The sequence below is a fragment of the Ascaphus truei genome, chromosome 3 (assembly GCF_040206685.1).
Source record: "Ascaphus truei isolate aAscTru1 chromosome 3, aAscTru1.hap1, whole genome shotgun sequence".
Lineage (NCBI taxonomy): Eukaryota > Metazoa > Chordata > Amphibia > Anura > Ascaphidae > Ascaphus > Ascaphus truei.
Genome location: NC_134485.1, coordinates 358,778,625 through 358,798,705, shown reverse-complemented (window position 1 = coordinate 358,798,705; position 20,081 = coordinate 358,778,625). Strand labels below are relative to the sequence as shown.

General features: G+C 40.9%; 1 protein-coding gene across 1 annotated transcript in view; it reads left to right on the top strand.

Annotated features, from left to right (window-relative positions):
• Positions 1–20,081, top strand: part of FREM2 (FRAS1 related extracellular matrix 2) — a 210,593-nt gene that overhangs the window by 173,453 nt on the left and 17,059 nt on the right. Inside the window, exons 16-19 of the mRNA XM_075593184.1 lie at positions 16,368–16,560; positions 16,662–16,766; positions 17,253–17,380; positions 18,859–18,993. Of these exons, the coding sequence (XP_075449299.1) occupies positions 16,368–16,560; positions 16,662–16,766; positions 17,253–17,380; positions 18,859–18,993 (561 nt within the window). The remainder of the gene's footprint in view (positions 1–16,367; positions 16,561–16,661; positions 16,767–17,252; positions 17,381–18,858; positions 18,994–20,081) is intronic.

Genomic DNA, 20,081 nt, shown 5'->3' with positions numbered 1-20,081 from the left:
TTATAAAAAATCAATAATGTACTGTATTTAATAAAGAAACAGCAAAAACACGACAAAATATGGGGTAGATCACATCCATTTCTATCACTCCCCAAAAACTAGAAAATATAAACAGACATCTTTGGCAGGCTACGAAAAAAGTTTAAAAGGCAACAGGAGGTAAAAATAATCAGAACAGTTCAAAGCAATTCCTTCCAGCTTTGAAGGGTGAAAGATATACTACTACAGTATGTGTAAATCCCATCGCCAATATACCCAGAGAGCTGCCCATGTTAGGAACATGGAGTTACTGCTCTAAGCGACCGGTTAGACTAAATAGATCAAATTAAACAAAAGAAGAAAGTGTTTGTTAGTTTAACACTTCATGAATATCAATGGTCTACAGCAGTGGTTTTCTACCTTTTTTCGTTTAAGGAACCCCAGAATTCGATTGTGAAATTCTGGGGAACCCCAACCCTCGCCCCCCATCTCTTGCCTCCCTGTTTGCACGCCCTGTCTCTCCCCCCTCACATTCTCTCTCCACCTCACTCTGTCTCGCTTACGCTCACTTTCCCCCTCACAATCTCCTCTTTATGCTCCCACTCCCCCACACACTCTCCCATACACACACACACTCACACTCTCCCATACACATGCACACACCCCACCTCTCACACACACAAACTCTCCCCCTCTCTTCTATACACACACACTCCCCCTCTCACACACACGTGCGCGCACACACACACACACACTCACTCCCCCTCTCACTTACACACACACTCTACCCCTCCCTCTTCTATATTCACACACACTCTCTCCCCCTATCACTTACCCAGAAAACACACATTTTCTCTCCCCCCTCACTTACACATTTTACGCTGCGTTATCATGACGACGCATCAGGGAAGAGCCAGCTGAGAGCAGGTAAGTGAAGTTGCACAGGCCTCGCGCCTCCCCCGGCATTTAATTTACATGCCTGGGGGAAAAGCGCGGGGGCTCTGCAACCGCGCACCCCCTTAGAAAATCCCACGCCCCCCCTCGTTTGCGCACGCCGCTGTACTACAGAAAGCATACACCATTTGTTTTCTATATGAAGTTTCATATACTTTCACTAAATAGCTAATATTGTTCTTATAATAATTAGCGCGTACTGTATTTGTGTCCTGGAACGACTCATTAATAGCCAATGCTGGTTATAATAGTAACCCTTTGAAGACAGCTGCCAATAAAGGCAGATAAACAAACAACTATATTTGACTAATTTACCTTCAAAAGCATAATGCAGCCCATGAAGTTTACATCACAATGATAAAGGAAGTGAACACACACACACACCACAGCACAATCTTGCCTGATCCTTCATCTCACTCCAGTCAGCCAGAAGTTGGCTCGACTTCCGGCACCAGCAGGAGCAGGGAGAGGAAGGATTGCAGTGACCGGGCGGCTGCTACTGAGCTCGGGAGGTGCCGGGTCACTGCTACGTGGGGTGCCATCATGCCTCCAGGCCTGGGACAGTTGTCCCAGTCCCCCCCTCCTCCCCTCCCGGCGGCCTCAGAACCCCTAAGGGGTGCTCGCTTAACCCCGGTTGAAATTCACTGGTCTACTGCACTAGCCATAACGTGGTACACTCCTGACTTAAAGTTTACTTTGATGCAAAAATGGCATATCCCAGTTGTATAAACCAATAAATCGCTGCCTCCAAAAAATCTCTCCGAATTGTTACTTCTCTGCCAGTTAGTTAGATCTGTATCTTCCCATGAGCCTATCTAGCCGTGAGTGTTGGATAATAAGTGAACTTTCTCTAGGAACTCATTTTCTTGTTTTCCATTGCAAGACTAAATAGATTTCCTGTGTGGACTAAACTGTGAGAAATGCCTGCTGGCAACAGCAAAAAAGACCATGCAAGCAGAACTAGTGCAACATTGTCAATGATTTGTAAAACAAAAATTAAGAATCAACACTTTTGAGGGTATATGAAACCCACGTAATATATAGGTTTTGTGTGACATGTGATAAATATATGTAACCGCATATAAAACTTTTATATAACAACTGCATACATGTTACATATGGGATGCATATACTGTAGGAAACCTGCAGTTACAGTTTGCCCTTCCACATATGTGTCCACAGCTATTTAATTTACAACAAACTAATTGCAGTCTCCTGCAGTCATGTCTCTTTAGGCTTGGTCCCCGCTGTGGCGCTGCAGCCAATGAGGGCGAACCTGCCGGTGACGTCATGGCCGCTCCCCCATCACTCCCCCGTCATGCCCCCCCCTGTCTTTTCCCCTTCAGCTCACTGCAGACCGGGGAACTCGGCTGCACGCGCCGCCTGCCTGGCAGGCGCACAAGCAGCGTAGACACTGGGGCCGTAGCCTAAGCCTGCAAAACACAACATCACTGATAACATGTGCAAAAAACGAATTCCCACAATCAGTCCGCACCATATTTATGGGCAAATAAGTTGCACTTTCCCTGCTTCACCCCGGTCATTTACTTAATTTGAAATCATCAGGTTCTTTTTTGGTTTAGAGAAATATTGATGTAATTTTAGTTTTTTTTCCTTCTGATTCAGTTCAGCAGTACTGGGCCTGTTTTCTGTGACATTGCTTTTACTTTATAACAGTACATTGGTAAGCCGGACTGTGCCATTAGAGGTGCAATCCCTAGTGGGACCAAAATGAAGATGTTTAAGGAGTTACATCTAGGTGACTAACACTTTATATATAACAATTATATCATATTAATAATGTTTAAGCTAGTTTATAAACATGGGAATTGGGAGCGGTTTAGTTGAGCTACTCCCTTTTGTGCAATATCACTGTGTGTTGAACAGACAAAGGCCCTCCCTTACCTTTCCCCTGTATCTTTATTGTCCCTTTAAAAAGAATAGGGTGGGCTGGAGATTGCGTAAACACTTGATTCACAAGCAATCCCCATTTAGAAGGCACGATGAAAATATTTTTACATTTCCAAAGAAAACAAAATGATTGCCTTCTGTATTATTTCATTTGTTTCAGGAACATAATGACCTTTTTGTAGTGGTTTTGGAAATGCATTGTCCAAGCTTTAAAATAGAATAAGGATAAGTCTTCAAGTACAGCTGTCTGGGATAAGCACAACAAAGTGGCACCGCCCATAATAGCTAATGGCTGCTCTCCTCTACATAAATGTGGGATCTGGGCCAGTCAAGCCAAAGTAGTCTTAAGAAAAGTTTTCAAGACCAGTTTATTAGTTGGACTCAGGGCATCAGTTACATGTTTTCTTGAGGAAAGAACAGGATTTCTACAAGGAATAATAAATGATGTATTGTTTCAAACTAGCCAGCCTTGGAAAAGATTGATGTGGTATAACAATAGTTTGAATTCAATCTACAGTAAATATGTATTGCTACGATTACTATTTCAATTCACACTACGCCATTTCTCATGCCAGGCCAGTTTTTCTGTACACTTATTTAATCATTAGTCTTTGGTGACTGTATTGTTATTTTTCAGCAAGGTGCTTCCATTTGGCCAGCAATCCATGTCATGTCTCTCTTGCCAAACATTTGCTCCTAAGCGTTTGTCAGTAGTTCCAAAGTTGGCAGGGACACACATGAAAATAAATGCAGCGAACTTGAAATGACACATTACCATGCTATCATTTATATGCTGAATTACTGAATGATACATTTGGAACACATTTTCATATGAGTTGCTGGACACTGATTCCTAAAATACCACTGGAACAGGGGTGGGTAACTCCAGTCCTCAAGGGCTACCAAGAGGTCAGGTTTTGGGATATTCCTGCTTCAACTCGGCTGTCTCAATCAGTGGCTCAGTCTTTGACTTAGACTGAGCCATTGATGGAGCCACCTGTGCTGAAGCAGGGATATTCTGAAAACTTGACCTGTTGGTGGCCCCTGATGACTGGAGTTTTCCCAGCCCTGCACTAGAAAGAGAATGTGCTATTTACATTGTAATATAGAATAAATGTTCATTCATTCATAATTTCAAAAACATTGCAATTAATACACTCACATATTTGTCTCGTTTTTATACTATAAACTTAGTGAATTTCTGTACAATGTTAACAAGTATTTGTATACTTAGAAATATTTCTTGTTAAATGTCTAACACTCTCTCACATTATAATATTCACTAACACAAAATTACTTTAAGGGTCAATTAATCCACCAGACTCACTTAAAAGGTTAAAATAACGTTTTTCTTACTGCAAGCAGCTTTTATATTCAGAAAAATATTAATCTAAAAGTTTGTGTGCAGGAGCCTCTGAGACACTATTAGCTCAGCTCCGTGGTAGATCAAAATCAAATGGTGAATTTGTACAGATCAGCCATTCCCCAGCTGTGCTGGAGTCAAAGGTTAAATGTTTTCAGAAGCGTAATGTCCCTGAGAAAGCAGAAATAACTTTTCTATTTCATTCACTATTTACATTCTTTAAAACAGATCTGCCTCCACCAGTCACCTCTGACCCCACGTGCAGCTAGGTTTCCTGGGGCAGTCACTGAAGGTTAATACCTTGTTGTTGTGTAAATAGGACAATGATAATGAGGTATATGTGTCAGAGGGGAAAATTAAAGGATTACTTGTCTATTGTTAGAAATACATTAAGTAACTGCTGCACGAGGTGATCAATTCACTGGTTATTTTGCCCTTTTGTACTTTTTGACATTGGTTTGTTTACCAGAATGTTTGAAAGATTTGATTCAAAGGGTTTTCCCAATTCTTTCATTTCATATCTTCATGGAAGAGATATGGCATATAACGTGAGACAGTAACACACAACGTTTATAAAGAAAGCGATATTGTAATCGTATGTCATTGTTACAAATGTTGTCTACCGTCAGGCAATAATCCCTTAAACAGTAATGATCAATTTATAATAGTCAAGTATAGTATTCATGAAATAGAATAACAACATTCCCATTCAAAACAGGCTTGTTATAAAGCAATGACTGAGCATGGCCCACTTGTTTAAAGCTTCTGTTATTATTCCAGAGACCCAAAAATATCATTGGAACGCCATACTAATTACAGTACATCTACATTCCCACTCCTACATCGAATGCTCTTTAAATTATAACATATACACTTTTATAGTGTAGGAGGACTTTTCTGTTGAGTATTAAAGACGCAATCCATGCGCCACTCTAAAAAAAAAATCTATATATTTTTATATATATATATATATATATATATATATATATATATATATATATATCAAACAAAAAAGGGGGCTAAGCTGCGCCTCTGCTGGAAAGTGCTAGTATACAATGTGACTCACTAAGGAGTTCAACACTGTATAAATGGGTACATGTAAATTGAATGAAATATAAATAAATACAAATAAATTATGAATGATAAAAAAATCAAATACAATAAAACCTGTAACCAAGCAATGAATAAAACAAAATGTTAAACAATGATTCAGCAAATAAATGTCTCCAAAAATGGAAAAAAGAGTATAAAAACCAGTCCTCAGATAAGTCCAATAGATGATATAAATTCTGGTATAGAGGGTCTCCGGCTGCTCTCAAAGTGGACAAACCACATCCACAGGGAATCTAGAAGAAAAGGGGGAAGAGAGAGCGCACACCCATAGCGTAAAATTGTAAAATTTAATGAGGGGGAAGGGAGAGGGGGGGATAAGAATTGCACTTACAAAGGTACAATATAAACAAGCATTCTGTGATATATAATCACCACCATCCGGTTTAGAACTGCAGCCTCGTTGTCTTTGCAGTCCTAGGATGACGTCCCAGTCAATGTCCAGGGTATATGATCTCCTCTGCATCGATTAGGGAGTCCTGTAAAGTAGCTCCGAGCTGGGAAGCCTCTGCAACAATCGCGCGGGTCAGTGAGTCCCAGCGCGCGGTGATGACGTCAGTGTCATGCGTCTGACGTAATGACGCTCTCTGACGCGTTTCGTCACTCAACGGGTGACTTTCTCAAAGGGAAGTCAGGAGAGGGGAAAGGTCCGGTATTATATACCCTGTCTGATGATAAATTGACTAATTCCGAACCCCTCACAGCTGAAACGGTGCTTGTTTCAGTGGATACAATCGTAATGCCTAATTGTTTTAATAAAACTATGGAAACAAGTGGAATTGAACTATAAAAAAGCAAAAATACACGTTCAAAGTTAAAAGAATTAAAAACAATACAGACCGCCACTCGTTTAAGTTGGAGATGGATAGACCTCCAACACAATACAATACTTAAACAATTACAATAACCCATCTACGATTGATATAGAAATCTCACATATACCCAAACCAATACAAAATATAAAGCTCAATAGATCAAAAAAAAAATATTTTGTGTATACATATAAATGTGGATAATCCTGCCATTACCTACATCAGAGCCATACCTGTCTAATGCATGTTAGACAATGGTATATTAAAACATAGTACATAAAAACTGAAAATCAGAAGTATTATTATTAGCAGTAGAAAGCACAGCAGGAGAGCACTGTAGCCATTTAAAAACTTATATTAATCGATATTGTCTATCCTAGGTCCTGCAATGAAGCAGACATCTAGGAGAGTAGATGGTACAAGCCACGAACAAAGAAGATATCAAGAAATGAACCACTAATGGGAGTAACTAAATATGGTGGATAATGTGTAAAACAGTGAAGGAATGTGCTAGGGTATGTAAGACCTTAATAGGTATTAGTGTGCTGATCAAATATGTGTGCTACCACCCATGAACCAAAGTGTGCATAATTTAAAAAAAAGAAAAAACTAATGGGTGTTAAAACAATCTAAGGTGTATAATAAATATAATTATAAATGTATATAAAAAAATTTTTTTTATGTATATGTGTATCAATAAATGTGTATTTACCCAATAATCTCAATCCTATAAAATTGTGTGAAATAAAAGGATAGGTGATATCTGACTCCGAGCTGGGAGAAGGGTGAGAGGGAAAGGGACAGGAAGGATGGGAGGGGGGATAGGGAGGGGGAGGGGGGAAAATTGGGAGGGAAAGAGGGAGGGGATGGGGTGAATCCAGGAGGGATCCAGACAAAAGATGGCAGAGTGCAGAGGCAGTTTGGCAGGAAGAACCGTCCAAGGAGACATCATACAAAAGTACTCACATCCAGGCATTCATTAAGTCCACCCGGACTCAAAGTACCCATCTGGTGGATCCAAAAGGTTTCCCGCCTACATAGGGTCTTGAACCGATCCCCACCAAGAGTATTTGGTGAGATGGTCTCAATTCCTATTATTGACATAGTTTTAGGGTCTTGTTGGTGAAATCTTTTGAAATGCCTAGACAGACTATGGTTATTGAGACCTTTGAGTGCATTTCCCCTGTGTTCCAAAAACCTTGTTCCAAGAGTCCTGGTGGTGCGTCCAATATATTTTTAATATATTTTAAATTGCATCCACACTGGATCATGTACACAACATATGTGCTTAAACAGGTAATGGAACTTTTGATAGCATTCCACCTCTTATGGTGGAACTGACACTATTCTGGCTAAGGAGATGCTTGCAAGTAATGCATCGACTCCGTCCACAGGGGTGGTTGCCCAATGGGCCCTTTTGAAGCTTGGCACTGATAGACATGGGAGAAGACCTAAGTCTCGTGGGAGCTAAAATGCTTTTGATACTTCTAGCCTTTCTGTATGTGCCAGTGGCTCTATCAGGCAAGGTGGGTCCTAGATGGGTGTCACACTTAAGAACAGACCAATGGTCATTCAGAATCTTGTTAATGGCTTTAAATGATTTATTATAGGTGGTAATGAACCTCAAAGTGGATGCCTCCATCCCTGAATGCACTGATGATGTACCGTAACCGAGACGAGTCCCTTTTTGTAGTTGTTTCTTAGCCAGAATACTGTCAGTTCCACCATAAGAGGTACCACACATGCTATCAAAAGTTCCATTACCTGTTTAAGCACATATGTTGTGTACATGATCCAGTGTGGATGCAATTTAAAATATATTGGACGCACCACCAGGACTCTTGGAACAAGGTTTTTGGAACACAGGAGAAATGCACTCAAAGGTCTCAATACCCATAGTCTGTCTAGGCATTTCAAAAGATTTCACCAACAAGACCCTAAAACTATGACAATAATAGGAATTGAGACCATCTCACCAAATACTCTTGGTGGGGATCGGTTCAAGACCCTATGTAGGCGGGAAACCTTTTGGATCCACCAGAAGGGTACTTTGAGTCCGGGTGGACTTAATGAATGCCTGGATGTGAGTACTTTTGTATGATGTCTCCTTGGACGGTTCTTCCTGCCAAACTGCCTCTGCACTCTGCCATCTTTTGTCTGGATCCCTCCTGGATTCACCCCATCCCCTCCCTCTTTCCCTCCCAATTTTCCCCCCTCCCCCTCCCCCCCCTTTTCCCCCCTCCCCCTCCCTATCCCCCCTCCCATCCTTCCTGTCCCTTTCCCTCTCACCCTTCTCCCAGCTCAGAGTCAGATATCACCTATCCTTTTATTTCACACAATTTTATAGGATTGAGATTATTGGGTAAATACACATTTATTGATACACATATACATAAAAAAAAAAATTATATACATTTATAATTATATTTATTATACACCTTAGATTGTTTTAACACCCATTAGTTTTTTCTTTTTTTTAAATTATGCACACTTTGGTTCATGGGTGGTAGCACACATATTTGATCAGCACACTAATACCTATTAAGGTCTTACATACCCTAGCACATTCCTTCACTGTTTTACACATTATCCACCATATTTAGTTACTCCCATTAGTGGTTCATTTCTTGATATCTTCTTTGTTCGTGGCTTGTACCATCTACTCTCCTAGATGTCTGCTTCATTGCAGGACCTAGGATAGACAATATCGATTAATATAAGTTTTTAAATGGCTACAGTGCTCTCCTGCTGTGCTTTCTACTGCTAATAATAATACTTCTGATTTTCAGTTTTTATGTACTATGTTTTAATATACCATTGTCTAACATGCATTAGACAGGTATGGCTCTGATGTAGGTAATGGCAGGATTATCCACATTTATATGTATACACAAAATAATTTTTTTTGATCTATTGAGCTTTATATTTTGTATTGGTTTGGGTATATGTGAGATTTCTATATCAATCGTAGATGGGTTATTGTAATTGTTTAAGTATTGTATTGTGTTGGAGGTCTATCCATCTCCAACTTAAACGAGTGGCGGTCTGTATTGTTTTTAATTCTTTTAACTTTGAACGTGTATTTTTGCTTTTTTATAGTTCAATTCCGCTTGTTTCCATAGTTTTATTAAAACAATTAGGCATTACGATTGTATCCACTGAAACAAGCACCGTTTCAGCTGTGAGGGGTTCGGAATTAGTCAATTTATCATCAGACAGGGTATATAATACCGGACCTTTCCCCTCTCCTGACTTCCCTTTGAGAAAGTCACCCGTTGAGTGACGAAACGCGTCAGGGAGCGTCATTACGTCAGACGCATGACACTGACGTCATCACCGCGCGCTGGGACTCACTGACCCGCGCGATTGTTGCAGAGGCTTCCCAGCTCGGAGCTACTTTACAGGACTCCCTAATCGATGCAGAGGAGATCATATACCCTGGACATTGACTGGGACGTCATCCTAGGACTGCAAAGACAACGAGGCTGCAGTTCTAAACCGGATGGTGGTGATTATATATCACAGAATGCTTGTTTATATTGTACCTTTGTAAGTGCAATTCTTATCCCCCCCTCTCCCTTCCCTCTCATTAAATTTTACAATTTTACGCTATGGGTGTGCGCTCTCTCTTCCCCCTTTTCTTATATATATATATATATATATATATATATATATATATATATATATATATACAGCATTTGATTACCTTTATTGAAAACTAATTACCTACAGTAAGCTGTCGGTCGATTAGTTCTCCCGTGATTGATCAGTAAAAATTCTTCTTCCCAGGGTTCACTAAATGGCTGATGACATGTAGGATATTGCATGGATTGCTTCTTTAACAGAATTTTAATGCAATAGAGCAGGGGTGCGCAAACTGGGCGGTGGGAGATTGTTCTGGAGGGGCGCGGGTGGTTGCAGAGGCCTGTCTCCCGTGTGAAGCTTGAGTCAGATCTGGAAGAAAGCAGTATAGGTTATTTATTTCGGTGTAGGTATAGGGCAGTTAAGATATATAGGGTAAATAAGATATCCAGAGTGTGTGACAGAGAGAGACACAGAGAGAGTGTTTGACACAGAGAGATAGAGAGAGTTTGACAGAGAGAAAGAGTTTGACACAGAGAAAGAGGGTGAGAGAGAGAGGGTGACAGAGAGAGAGAGGGTGACAGAGAGAGAGAGGGTGACAGAGAGAGTTTGACAGAGAGTGAATGTGAGAGAGAGAAAGAGTTTGACACAGAGAGACAGAGGGTGAGAGAGAGGGGGTGAGAGAGAGAGGATGACAGAGAGAGAGTGTGGGTTAGGTGGTGGGTGGGTGACAGGATGGGTGGGGTGACTGACACTCGGGTGGGTGACTGACTGACACTTTGACTATGACTGACTGGGTGGGTTGGTGACTGACTGTGGGTGGGTGTCTGTATTCTCACTGTCACTCACACTGTCACACACTGTCACTCTCTCACACTCACACACTGTCACACTGTCATTGTCACACACTGTCACACACTGTCACACACTGTCACTCTCTCACACTCACACACTGTCACTGTCACTGTCACACACTGTCACGGTCTCACACTGTCACGGTCTCACGCTGTCACGGTCTCACGCTGTCACGGTCTCACACTGTCAATCACTGTCACGGTCTCACACACTGTCACTCACTGTCACAGTCTCACACTGTCACTGTCTCACACTGTCTCACACTGTCACTGTCTCACACTGTCTCACACTGTCACGGTCTCACACACTGTCACTCACTGTCACGGTCTCACACTGTCACCGTCTCACACTGTCACCGTCTCACACTGTCACCGTCTCACACTGTCACCGTCTCACACTGTCTCACACTGTCTCACACTGTCTCACACTGTCTCACACTGTCACACACTGTCAAACACTGTCACTCTCTCACACTGTCACGGTCTCACACTGTCAATCACTGTCACGGTCTCACACACTGTCACTCACTGTCACAGTCTCACACTGTCACTGTCTCACACTGTCTCACACTGTCACTGTCTCACACTGTCTCACACTGTCACTGTCTTACACTGTCTCACACTGTCACGGTCTCACACTGTCAATCACTGTCAAGGTCTCACACACTGTCACTCACTGTCACAGTCTCACATTGTCACGGTCTCACACTGTAACACACTGTCACACACTGTCACGGTCTCACACTGTCACGGTCTCACACTGTCACGGTCTCACACTGTCACGGTCTCACACTGTCACGGTCTCACACTGTCACGGTCTCACACTGTCACTGTCTCACACTGTCACTCTCTCACACTGTCACTGTCTCACACTGTCACTGTCTCACACTGTCACGGTCTCACACTGTCACACACTGTCACACACTGTCTCACACTGTAACACACTGTCACACACTGTCACGGTCTCACACTGTCACGGTCTCACACTGTCACGGTCTCACACTGTCACGGTCTCACACTGTCACTGTCTCACACTGTCACTCTCTCACACTGTCACTGTCTCACACTGTCACTGTCTCACACTGTCACGGTCTCACACTGTCACACACTGTCACACACTGTCTAACACTGTAACACACTGTCACTCACTGTCACGGTCTCACACTGTCACGGTCTCACACTGTCACTGTCTCACACTGTCACGGTCTCACACTGTCACACACTGTCTCACACTGTAACACACTGTCACTCACTGTCACGGTCTCACACTGTAACACACTGTCACTCACTGTCACGGTCTCACACTGTAACACACTGTCACACACTGTCACGGTCTCACACTGTCACGGTCTCACACTGTCACTCTCTCACACTGTCACTCTCTCACACTGTCACTGTCTCACACTGTCACTGTCTCACACTGTCACGGTCTCACACTGTCACACACTGTCACACACTGTCTAACACTGTAACACACTGTCACTCACTGTCACGGTCTCACACTGTCACGGTCTCACACTGTCACTGTCTCACACTGTCACGGTCTCACACTGTCACTGTCTCACACTGTCACGGTCTCACACTGTCACACACTGTCTCACACTGTAACACACTGTCACTCACTGTCACGGTCTCACACTGTAACACACTGTCACTCACTGTCACGGTCTCACACTGTAACACACTGTCACACACTGTCACGGTCTCACACTGTCACGGTCTCACACTGTCACGGTCTCACACTGTCACGGTCTCACACCTTAAAAGGGTTTTGTTTGTTTTGAACAGTAAATATGATTTTTTTTTTTAATTGAAAAAGTCATACAATTCAAGATTTGGTGGTTTACATTACAGCTGAATGTTGATGTATAAAGCAGAGTGTTTTATAATCCGGCAGCTGCTAATAACTGGATCAAAATTAGATTGGCAATTACATGTTTCTATTCATTAATAACCGATATTGAATTACCGCCTTTTAATAGTCAGTATACAGAACCACACGTAAAAAAGAAACCACTTAAAATATTGAGTTTCGTTTCTCAGTAGAGTTCTTAAAATTGCCCAGGCGTAGTGTTGTTTTAATTAGTAAGACACGCCCTGATGTCACCTACTATTTATATGTATGTATGTCAGAGCAGCAGTGCTACTGCCAACATTGTATTTGGCCGTCTCAATGGCAGCACTTCAGCTCTTCAAGTTAGGGGGAGCTTTCAGACAATCGCCCCTTGTGTGTAAATCATCTTCAGCCACCAAACTCTGCAGACCCTGAGAAAATAAAAAAAACGCGAGGGGATATGTAATGTTTCACATTTTCTGACCAGAGTTATATCAGTGTGCAACTGAGCTCATGCTGGCAGAACAATTTGATTCAGTTCCGTTTTCTTATTTTTATTTTTAACCTCATTCCCTCAAAGCATTCTGGGATTTTAGCAATTTTCTTCTATTAAGAAAAGAGAATTTAAAAAAAGCTGCACTGGGTGAGCCTATCCCACAAACAGGGATTATTTGGCAACCCTTGTGTGTGGACAGACCCCAGCTTGACACCATCCAGTGAAATTCTGCCGTATCCATGAGTGCACATGTCACCTGCACTGTATCTGATTAATAGCAAAGCTGAGTAAAGTTAGAGAGTCTCCATTGAGTCTGCTTTTTTCACAAGTGTCAACATCATGTTAAAGCGTGAGCTGCTGATCTCTTTCATAAGTCTTTTGAAACTGCCGAAAATTGGACGCACCTTAAAAAAAGAAATAATTAATGTATATGCAAAAGATCAGTTCTAATGTCTTAATATTTATTATCATTTTTTTAAGTAAATACAGGCCTCTAATTAAAGGGGCATCACAATACTTTACAGTCAGATTGAGAATAACTACAATTAAATACAATTATTTTGTTTCACGAGACAGACAGTAAAAGCCATAATTATTATTAGTAGTAGTATTATAACGCCAACATATTCCATAGCGCTGTACAATATGGTTGGAGGATGAAAACAATAAAATAACAAATGTAAACTTACATTGTCACAGTAGATAACTCTCCTTATGTTATAGTAATGATATACTGTAGGGTGAAAAAATGCAAAATATTGATTTATCCAAGTATAAATAATGATCACTGAAGCCATAACAATTATTGGAAAATGGTTCTATATTTATTTATATAGCGCCAACAGTGAACTCAGCGCTTCACAAAGACAATATAGTACAGAGAATTATAATAGTACAATAAGCGCAGCAAAGTCAGACAATAGGAAAGGAAAATCCCGGCCCCGGAAAGTTTATAATCTAAGTGGTATGTCAGGGGGTCTTACAGAGACAGCAGGTGAGGGAATAAGTGCTTAGCCACAATGATTGGTAGGAGTGACTGAGTGTGGGATAGGAGTCCAGGCGATTGGGATGTTTCTTTTGTATGTGAGTTTTAAGGTTGGTCAGTATTAAATTAGATGAGTTAACACCATTAGCAGGGAAAGAGGCGGCAGGGAAAAGTAGATGAGAGCAGGTGTGTATATGGTTGGGTGCAGGATTAGGAGAGATATCCCCATCAGAGCGGAGGAGTAGAGAGAGAGGAGGTGAATAGAGGATTTGTGGGGGTGTTTTTTATTGAGGGGATCTAGAAGTTGTTGGGAAAGAGATGTGTAAACAGTGGTCCAGTGTATGGGCAGAAGCATAGGTGGAGGGAAGGAGAGATGAAGAAATGTGGATAGAAGGAGGGGAGTGGGAAAGTTGGAGAGAACAGAAACATTTACAAAGGAGTGAGAAACCAGCAAACAGAAAAAGCAATAGGTAGGGCATAATGTGATGCAGGGAGAGGTAGGAGGAGAGAGTTCCCAGGTATTGTAGGAGAAGAGTAGGAGTTGAAAGAGAAGGTGTATAAATCAGGCCTGGGAGGGCAGGCTACCACTGAAGATTAAACAGTAGTTTAGAAACTGAATCTATAGATGTTTACATGTTGTTGAAGCATTTAGCAAATCAAGTTCTCACAGGTGCAGGGTTGTTGTTGAAGTGCAGAGTCCAATTCTTCTTGTAATCTTCACCTCCAATTCTAACTCCACAGACACCTCATATGTGACACATAAAATGTTGTGAACATTGTATAAACCAAAACGGTGGGCTCATTTGCATTTCATTTCCCCAAATCCCTGGCTGCAGTGGAAGCACTGTATGCTAAAAGATAATGGTAAATATCAGGGTTGCAGACCTGTCTGAGACATGTGAATGTGCTCACAAGTAGAGATGGGCGTATCCGCCCTAATCCGTCTCCCGGATTTTCTCGCATTTTCCCCCCCAAAATCCATTTTGCGGTGTGAAATCTGCAAACGTATTTGGCGGCTTCTAATACATGCTGATTCATCAAACAGATTCATCCACAGATTCAGCAATCTGTGGCGGATTTGTAGAGTCCACTAACATATTACTGAATGCATGGATTGGACTCTACAGATATGTCCACAGGTTGCGAATCCGTGGAGTGCGTTGGTAATAATAATAAAAATATACGCAAAACGCGAATCACCCTTTTTGAGATTGATCCGTGGAAATCTGCGGACCAAAGGAACTGACCGATCCACCGCGGATCCAAATTTGCCCCCAACATTTGCCCATATCTACTGACAAGTGCCATTTTTTTTTGCTAGAAAAAAACATCACATTTTTTTAAATATGGATCCCAGTAGTTTTCTTATATTACTCAATTAAAGCCTCAGTCTCTCCAAAATGAATAACATTGTAACCAGGCATACAAAAAGCTGTTTAAAGCAGCAATACTACATTACAACAATTTTTTTCTTATTTGTATATGGAAAGTACGTGACAAAGCATAATTCTACATTCTTAACTAAGATGGCAATTGTTTGGTGCTATTGTTACAAATCTGTCAAAATCCTGATTGTGTGCCTAAGGCCAGGTCGCCGCTGGCTACTGCAGCGCCCGCTGTGGCGGACGCTGCAGGGACAAGAGCCGCCCCTCAATGGGGCCGGGCCCCCTGCAAGGGGGGGGGGGGCTGCCGCGCTGCGACAACAGTTTCTCCTGCTCTCAATAGAATTGAGCGCTAGGCCACGCCCCCCGGCTGTCCAGCCAATGAGGGCAAACCTGCCGGGTGACGTCATGGCCATGCCCCCTTCACTCCACCTCCTTCCCCCCCCCCCCGTCTTTCCCCCTGCAGCTCACTGCAGACCTGGGAATCAGCTGCACGCGGTGGCAGCCTCGCAGGCACGCGTGTAGAGGAGGCACTGGGGCCGTAGCCTAACACACTGGCTTCTTCAGTCAGTGTAACTCAGCAGCTACAATGTATCCTTATATTACTATGGTAACATTATCTATTGTTAAAGTTTGCTATTCAAACTGCTGGGAACATTGGCAACAAATTATCACAAACAGGAAAGTGTTGCAAATATCTTGCACTGCTTGGGAGGTGGGTTATAACCTGCTATAGAAATCAAAGGATGCTTTAAAACTCATTAAAATGGCATTAAGAGTTGAATAATAAAAAAAAAACAGTCACTATTATCTAATAAGATTTCACGTTTTGCAGCTTTAAAATACTACTCATTGCTTTTTTCAAACATCTTATTCAGAAGCGCAGACCTCAAACCACAACTACCAATTATCATGAGATACAATGAAGCTTCGTTCAAAAAAGAGACAATTTCTAACATATCCATTCACCCAAATCCAACTGGGTTACATAACACAGCCACTGCCATTACAGAACATACAGTGCACTGAAAAGCCTGCAAACTTTATTTTCAGGTTTGTGAATACCAATGCTATAAACATGAATATGTTCTCTTCTTGTTTTAAGGTCCTGAACCTTGTGCAGTCCTATGTAACTCTGCGGGTTCCATTGTATGTCTCCTATGTTTTCCACTCACCGGTGGGAGTTGGTGGTTGGCAGCACTTTGATCTGCACTCTGAGCTTCGCTTAACATTTGTGTACGACACTGCCATCTTGTGGCGGGACGGCATCGGTAGCCCTCCAGAGGCTGAGCTGCAAGGTAATACACTGGAAATGTAGTGAGTTCGCAATAAATTCCACGAGCATGAACAGTTCTACAGATATTATTTGTAATCTTTTTTTTCTTCCTTCTATTTTTAGGCTCTCTCTACCCAACCAGTATGCGTATTAATGGAGAGGGGCGCTTGGTTGTTAACTTTAAAACAGAGGCTCGATTCCATGGTCTTTTTGTTATGTCACATCCTGGTGAGCGCTGGTCACATTTCCAGAATATCTCACACTGTAACCAAAGCTTGGACAAAAAATGTCTTCCTTAAATTATATGCGGTTTATTTTGTCACATAACGTCATTGTCTTTGTTTTATGATACACAGCCATGTTAGCCAATTTAAAATACTAGCCAAGAGTTTTTAAATATATTTCTTTAAGATTTTATACTGGTAGGTTTTGTACAATGTACAATATAAAAATACATCTGTTCAAACTAAAAATAAAGGGGGGACATCTTTAAATATGTTTGTTTTAATTATTTACTTATTTTAACCTATTGATTTTATTACTGATATTAGATTGATTTGTGTTCCTTTGCTTAAACTGCTTTGCTGCCCAAGGACCATGCATGTGTACATGTATACATTGTTTATATATATATATATATATATATATATATATATATATATATATATTGTATTATTATTATTGTTTTTAACCCTAATAAATTCTCCTTTCTAGCATCCTCACTTAGTTCAATGATCATGTCAGCTGATCATCCAGGGCTGACTTTTACAATCAGCCTTGTGCGGAGTGAACCAACATACAATCAACCAATTCAGCAATGGAGCTTTGTTTCTGATTTTGCAGTAAGTGAATTTACCAACTCACTTTATTTTCTTTTAGCCCCTGAGCACAGGGATATTATGGTATGATCTCATCAAATACTGGCACATTCATCTCAGATTATTTCATGCCTTCTGTGTAGTAGATAAAGTACTAGTCACCTCCACTACTGTTGGATAAAGAAGCGTCCCTGCAGATTTAAGAAAAATAATAGTTACATTAATCTAAATTGATGTGTTTAAGAAAAAGCATTTTTGAGTTTTAAGTGCGAGTGAAAAGGATTGTCAGTCATTTACTCAGAGCTACATACCAATACTATTACTGTCATGCTTGTGTTAGACAAACTGACAGTGAAAGCTGAAGTAGTCTCTAGAAAAGAATTGCGGCAGGTACAGTATGTAACCCTCCCTGCCCGACTCGAAAGGAGTTTACATCGATTTGACTATATACATGGCAGTGCTCAGGCTCTTATACCTGTTATGGGTGCATGGTCAGTGCATGCTGGGCATGGATATGCAGATACTGTAGAATAAAAATGGGTGCCAGGAACTTTTATAGTACAAAAAGCTTTATTCAACATCCGTTTATTAGGCTTGCCATTCATGGACAAACTTCACATTAGGCATATTAACTGGTGGCAAATCATAGTTACTCTGTGTTTCTTCCCCTGGTAGTTCTCACTACTATGCTAGGGAGCTACTCATTCTTGTTTCAATTAGTATTAGTTAGATTGGAAATCTCCTTCATAGCGTCAATAATGCCCCTTCTCAGGTGGCCCCCCATTGGGAATACACTTTACTTTCTGGGATCAGTATCCCATTACTGTGTATGGCAGACCTTGTCCATCCATATTGGATCAGGAGTTTACTAAGGAACGTCCGGTTGGCCCGATACGATTATGCTCCATAGCTTCTACTCTGAGAGCTCCTGCTGAGTACATGTTTACTCCTCTTCCCATATGAGAACAATCTTGGGCTATTACTATAGGCGCTAACAATATAGGGCATGTTCCTTAACTGAAAGTAAGAAACAGGGACAGGACAATCTTAAAATAGATATTTATACACTTAAACATATTTACAAGATTCATGGTGAGACCCTCTGCCAGAACTCCGAGGAACCTGCTTCTAGAATATTGGGTGGAGCAATAATACCCTTCTATCAGCCTATGGTGACATCACTGGTCACAAGAGAAACAAGGGAGGAGCAATGCCTTCTGCACAGTCATCCCAGATCACATGATGGGGAGGGTCAGAGTGATCCCACCTGGTTAACCCCTTAATGCCGTTAACCCATTACATTAATTAGTAGTCCCCAGAGGGGGGCTACTAGTAGCTAGGTCAGAGTCACCACCACCTCTCATGCTATGCCATTTTCCCCATAACTCTTTATTTGTTACTTAACTGTTACATATAGAAGAAGCATAATGTAGTAGGATGTGCGCCATGAAAAAAAATCCATTGGAGAAAATGATTACGTTACATTTTTTTCAATACTGTAGGTCCGAGACTATTCTGGAACATACACAGTCAAACTCATTGCCTGCACTACTGCTCCATATCAGGAATACAGTTTACCGTCTGTTTGTAACCCTCGGGAACCAATAACCTTTGACCTTGATATCAGATTCCAACAGGTATGCTAAAATGAATTATTAATGTTACAACAGTTTTTTCTACTCTTTGTGAACACATTTGAAGTATTTGTGCCATTTCTAGCTTTTGTTGAGACGCCCTTCTGCAAAAAACTAAAACACTGCACTTCTGAGCACCTGCTTAAATTGTTGTCCCTTTAATGAAAATTCAGACCTAATTGCATAATTACAAATTGCTTAAGATACAGCTTCTCAATGTGAAAGTACATATGTATTGTTACTGTACATTGTTCTGCAATGCATATTACATTTCTATCTTACTAAGTGGTTCATAAAGGCATCCGGCATCCCAAGTAGTATCAAAGTACTCAGAAATATACTGTTGTCTTGACCATGAGACACGTTGCACAATGTTATTGTTGTCTTGAGTTCTTCTGAAATATGTATTATAATTATTCTTCTTGCTAGCCATTTGCAAAATTCACTCGCTGAAATTCAACATCTTTGTAAGATAATAATTCTTATTAAACAATATATTATGACCTAAAATTACATATACACTCTTAACTTGATTAATTATAATGACAGGCCTTATAAATACAGTGTATTATTTCATATTATTTATGTTTAAAATAATAAACATAAATACAGTTTATAATTTCATATTTATTCTTTTGCTTTTTATTTTATTATATATATATAAAATAAAAAGCATATGAATGCATAAACTGTTTGTATTTGTGTATATATATATATATATATATATATATATATATATACACCCCCACAATAACGTAAATAATGAGTATGATAAACCTACCCAGCCCGAAAATTGCAAAGCCAGTACAACCAACCTCACACTGATGAGTCCCACAAGGTCAAAACAGCTGTCTGTGAGTGGTTTAACTGACTTTGCATCTAATCCCATGCTGTGCTTAAAAGCTGTGTGAACAGCAGAGCATTTGCTTATAAGGATTCCATGTAAAAATGAATTTCAGGCAAAAGGTGACACATTGTGTGCTCATGTGCATGTCATTTCACAGAATCCCTTGCTGCAGTGGAAGCACTGTATGCTAGTTGATAATGGTGAAAGGCAGGGTTCCAGACCTGTCTAAGACATGTGAATGTGC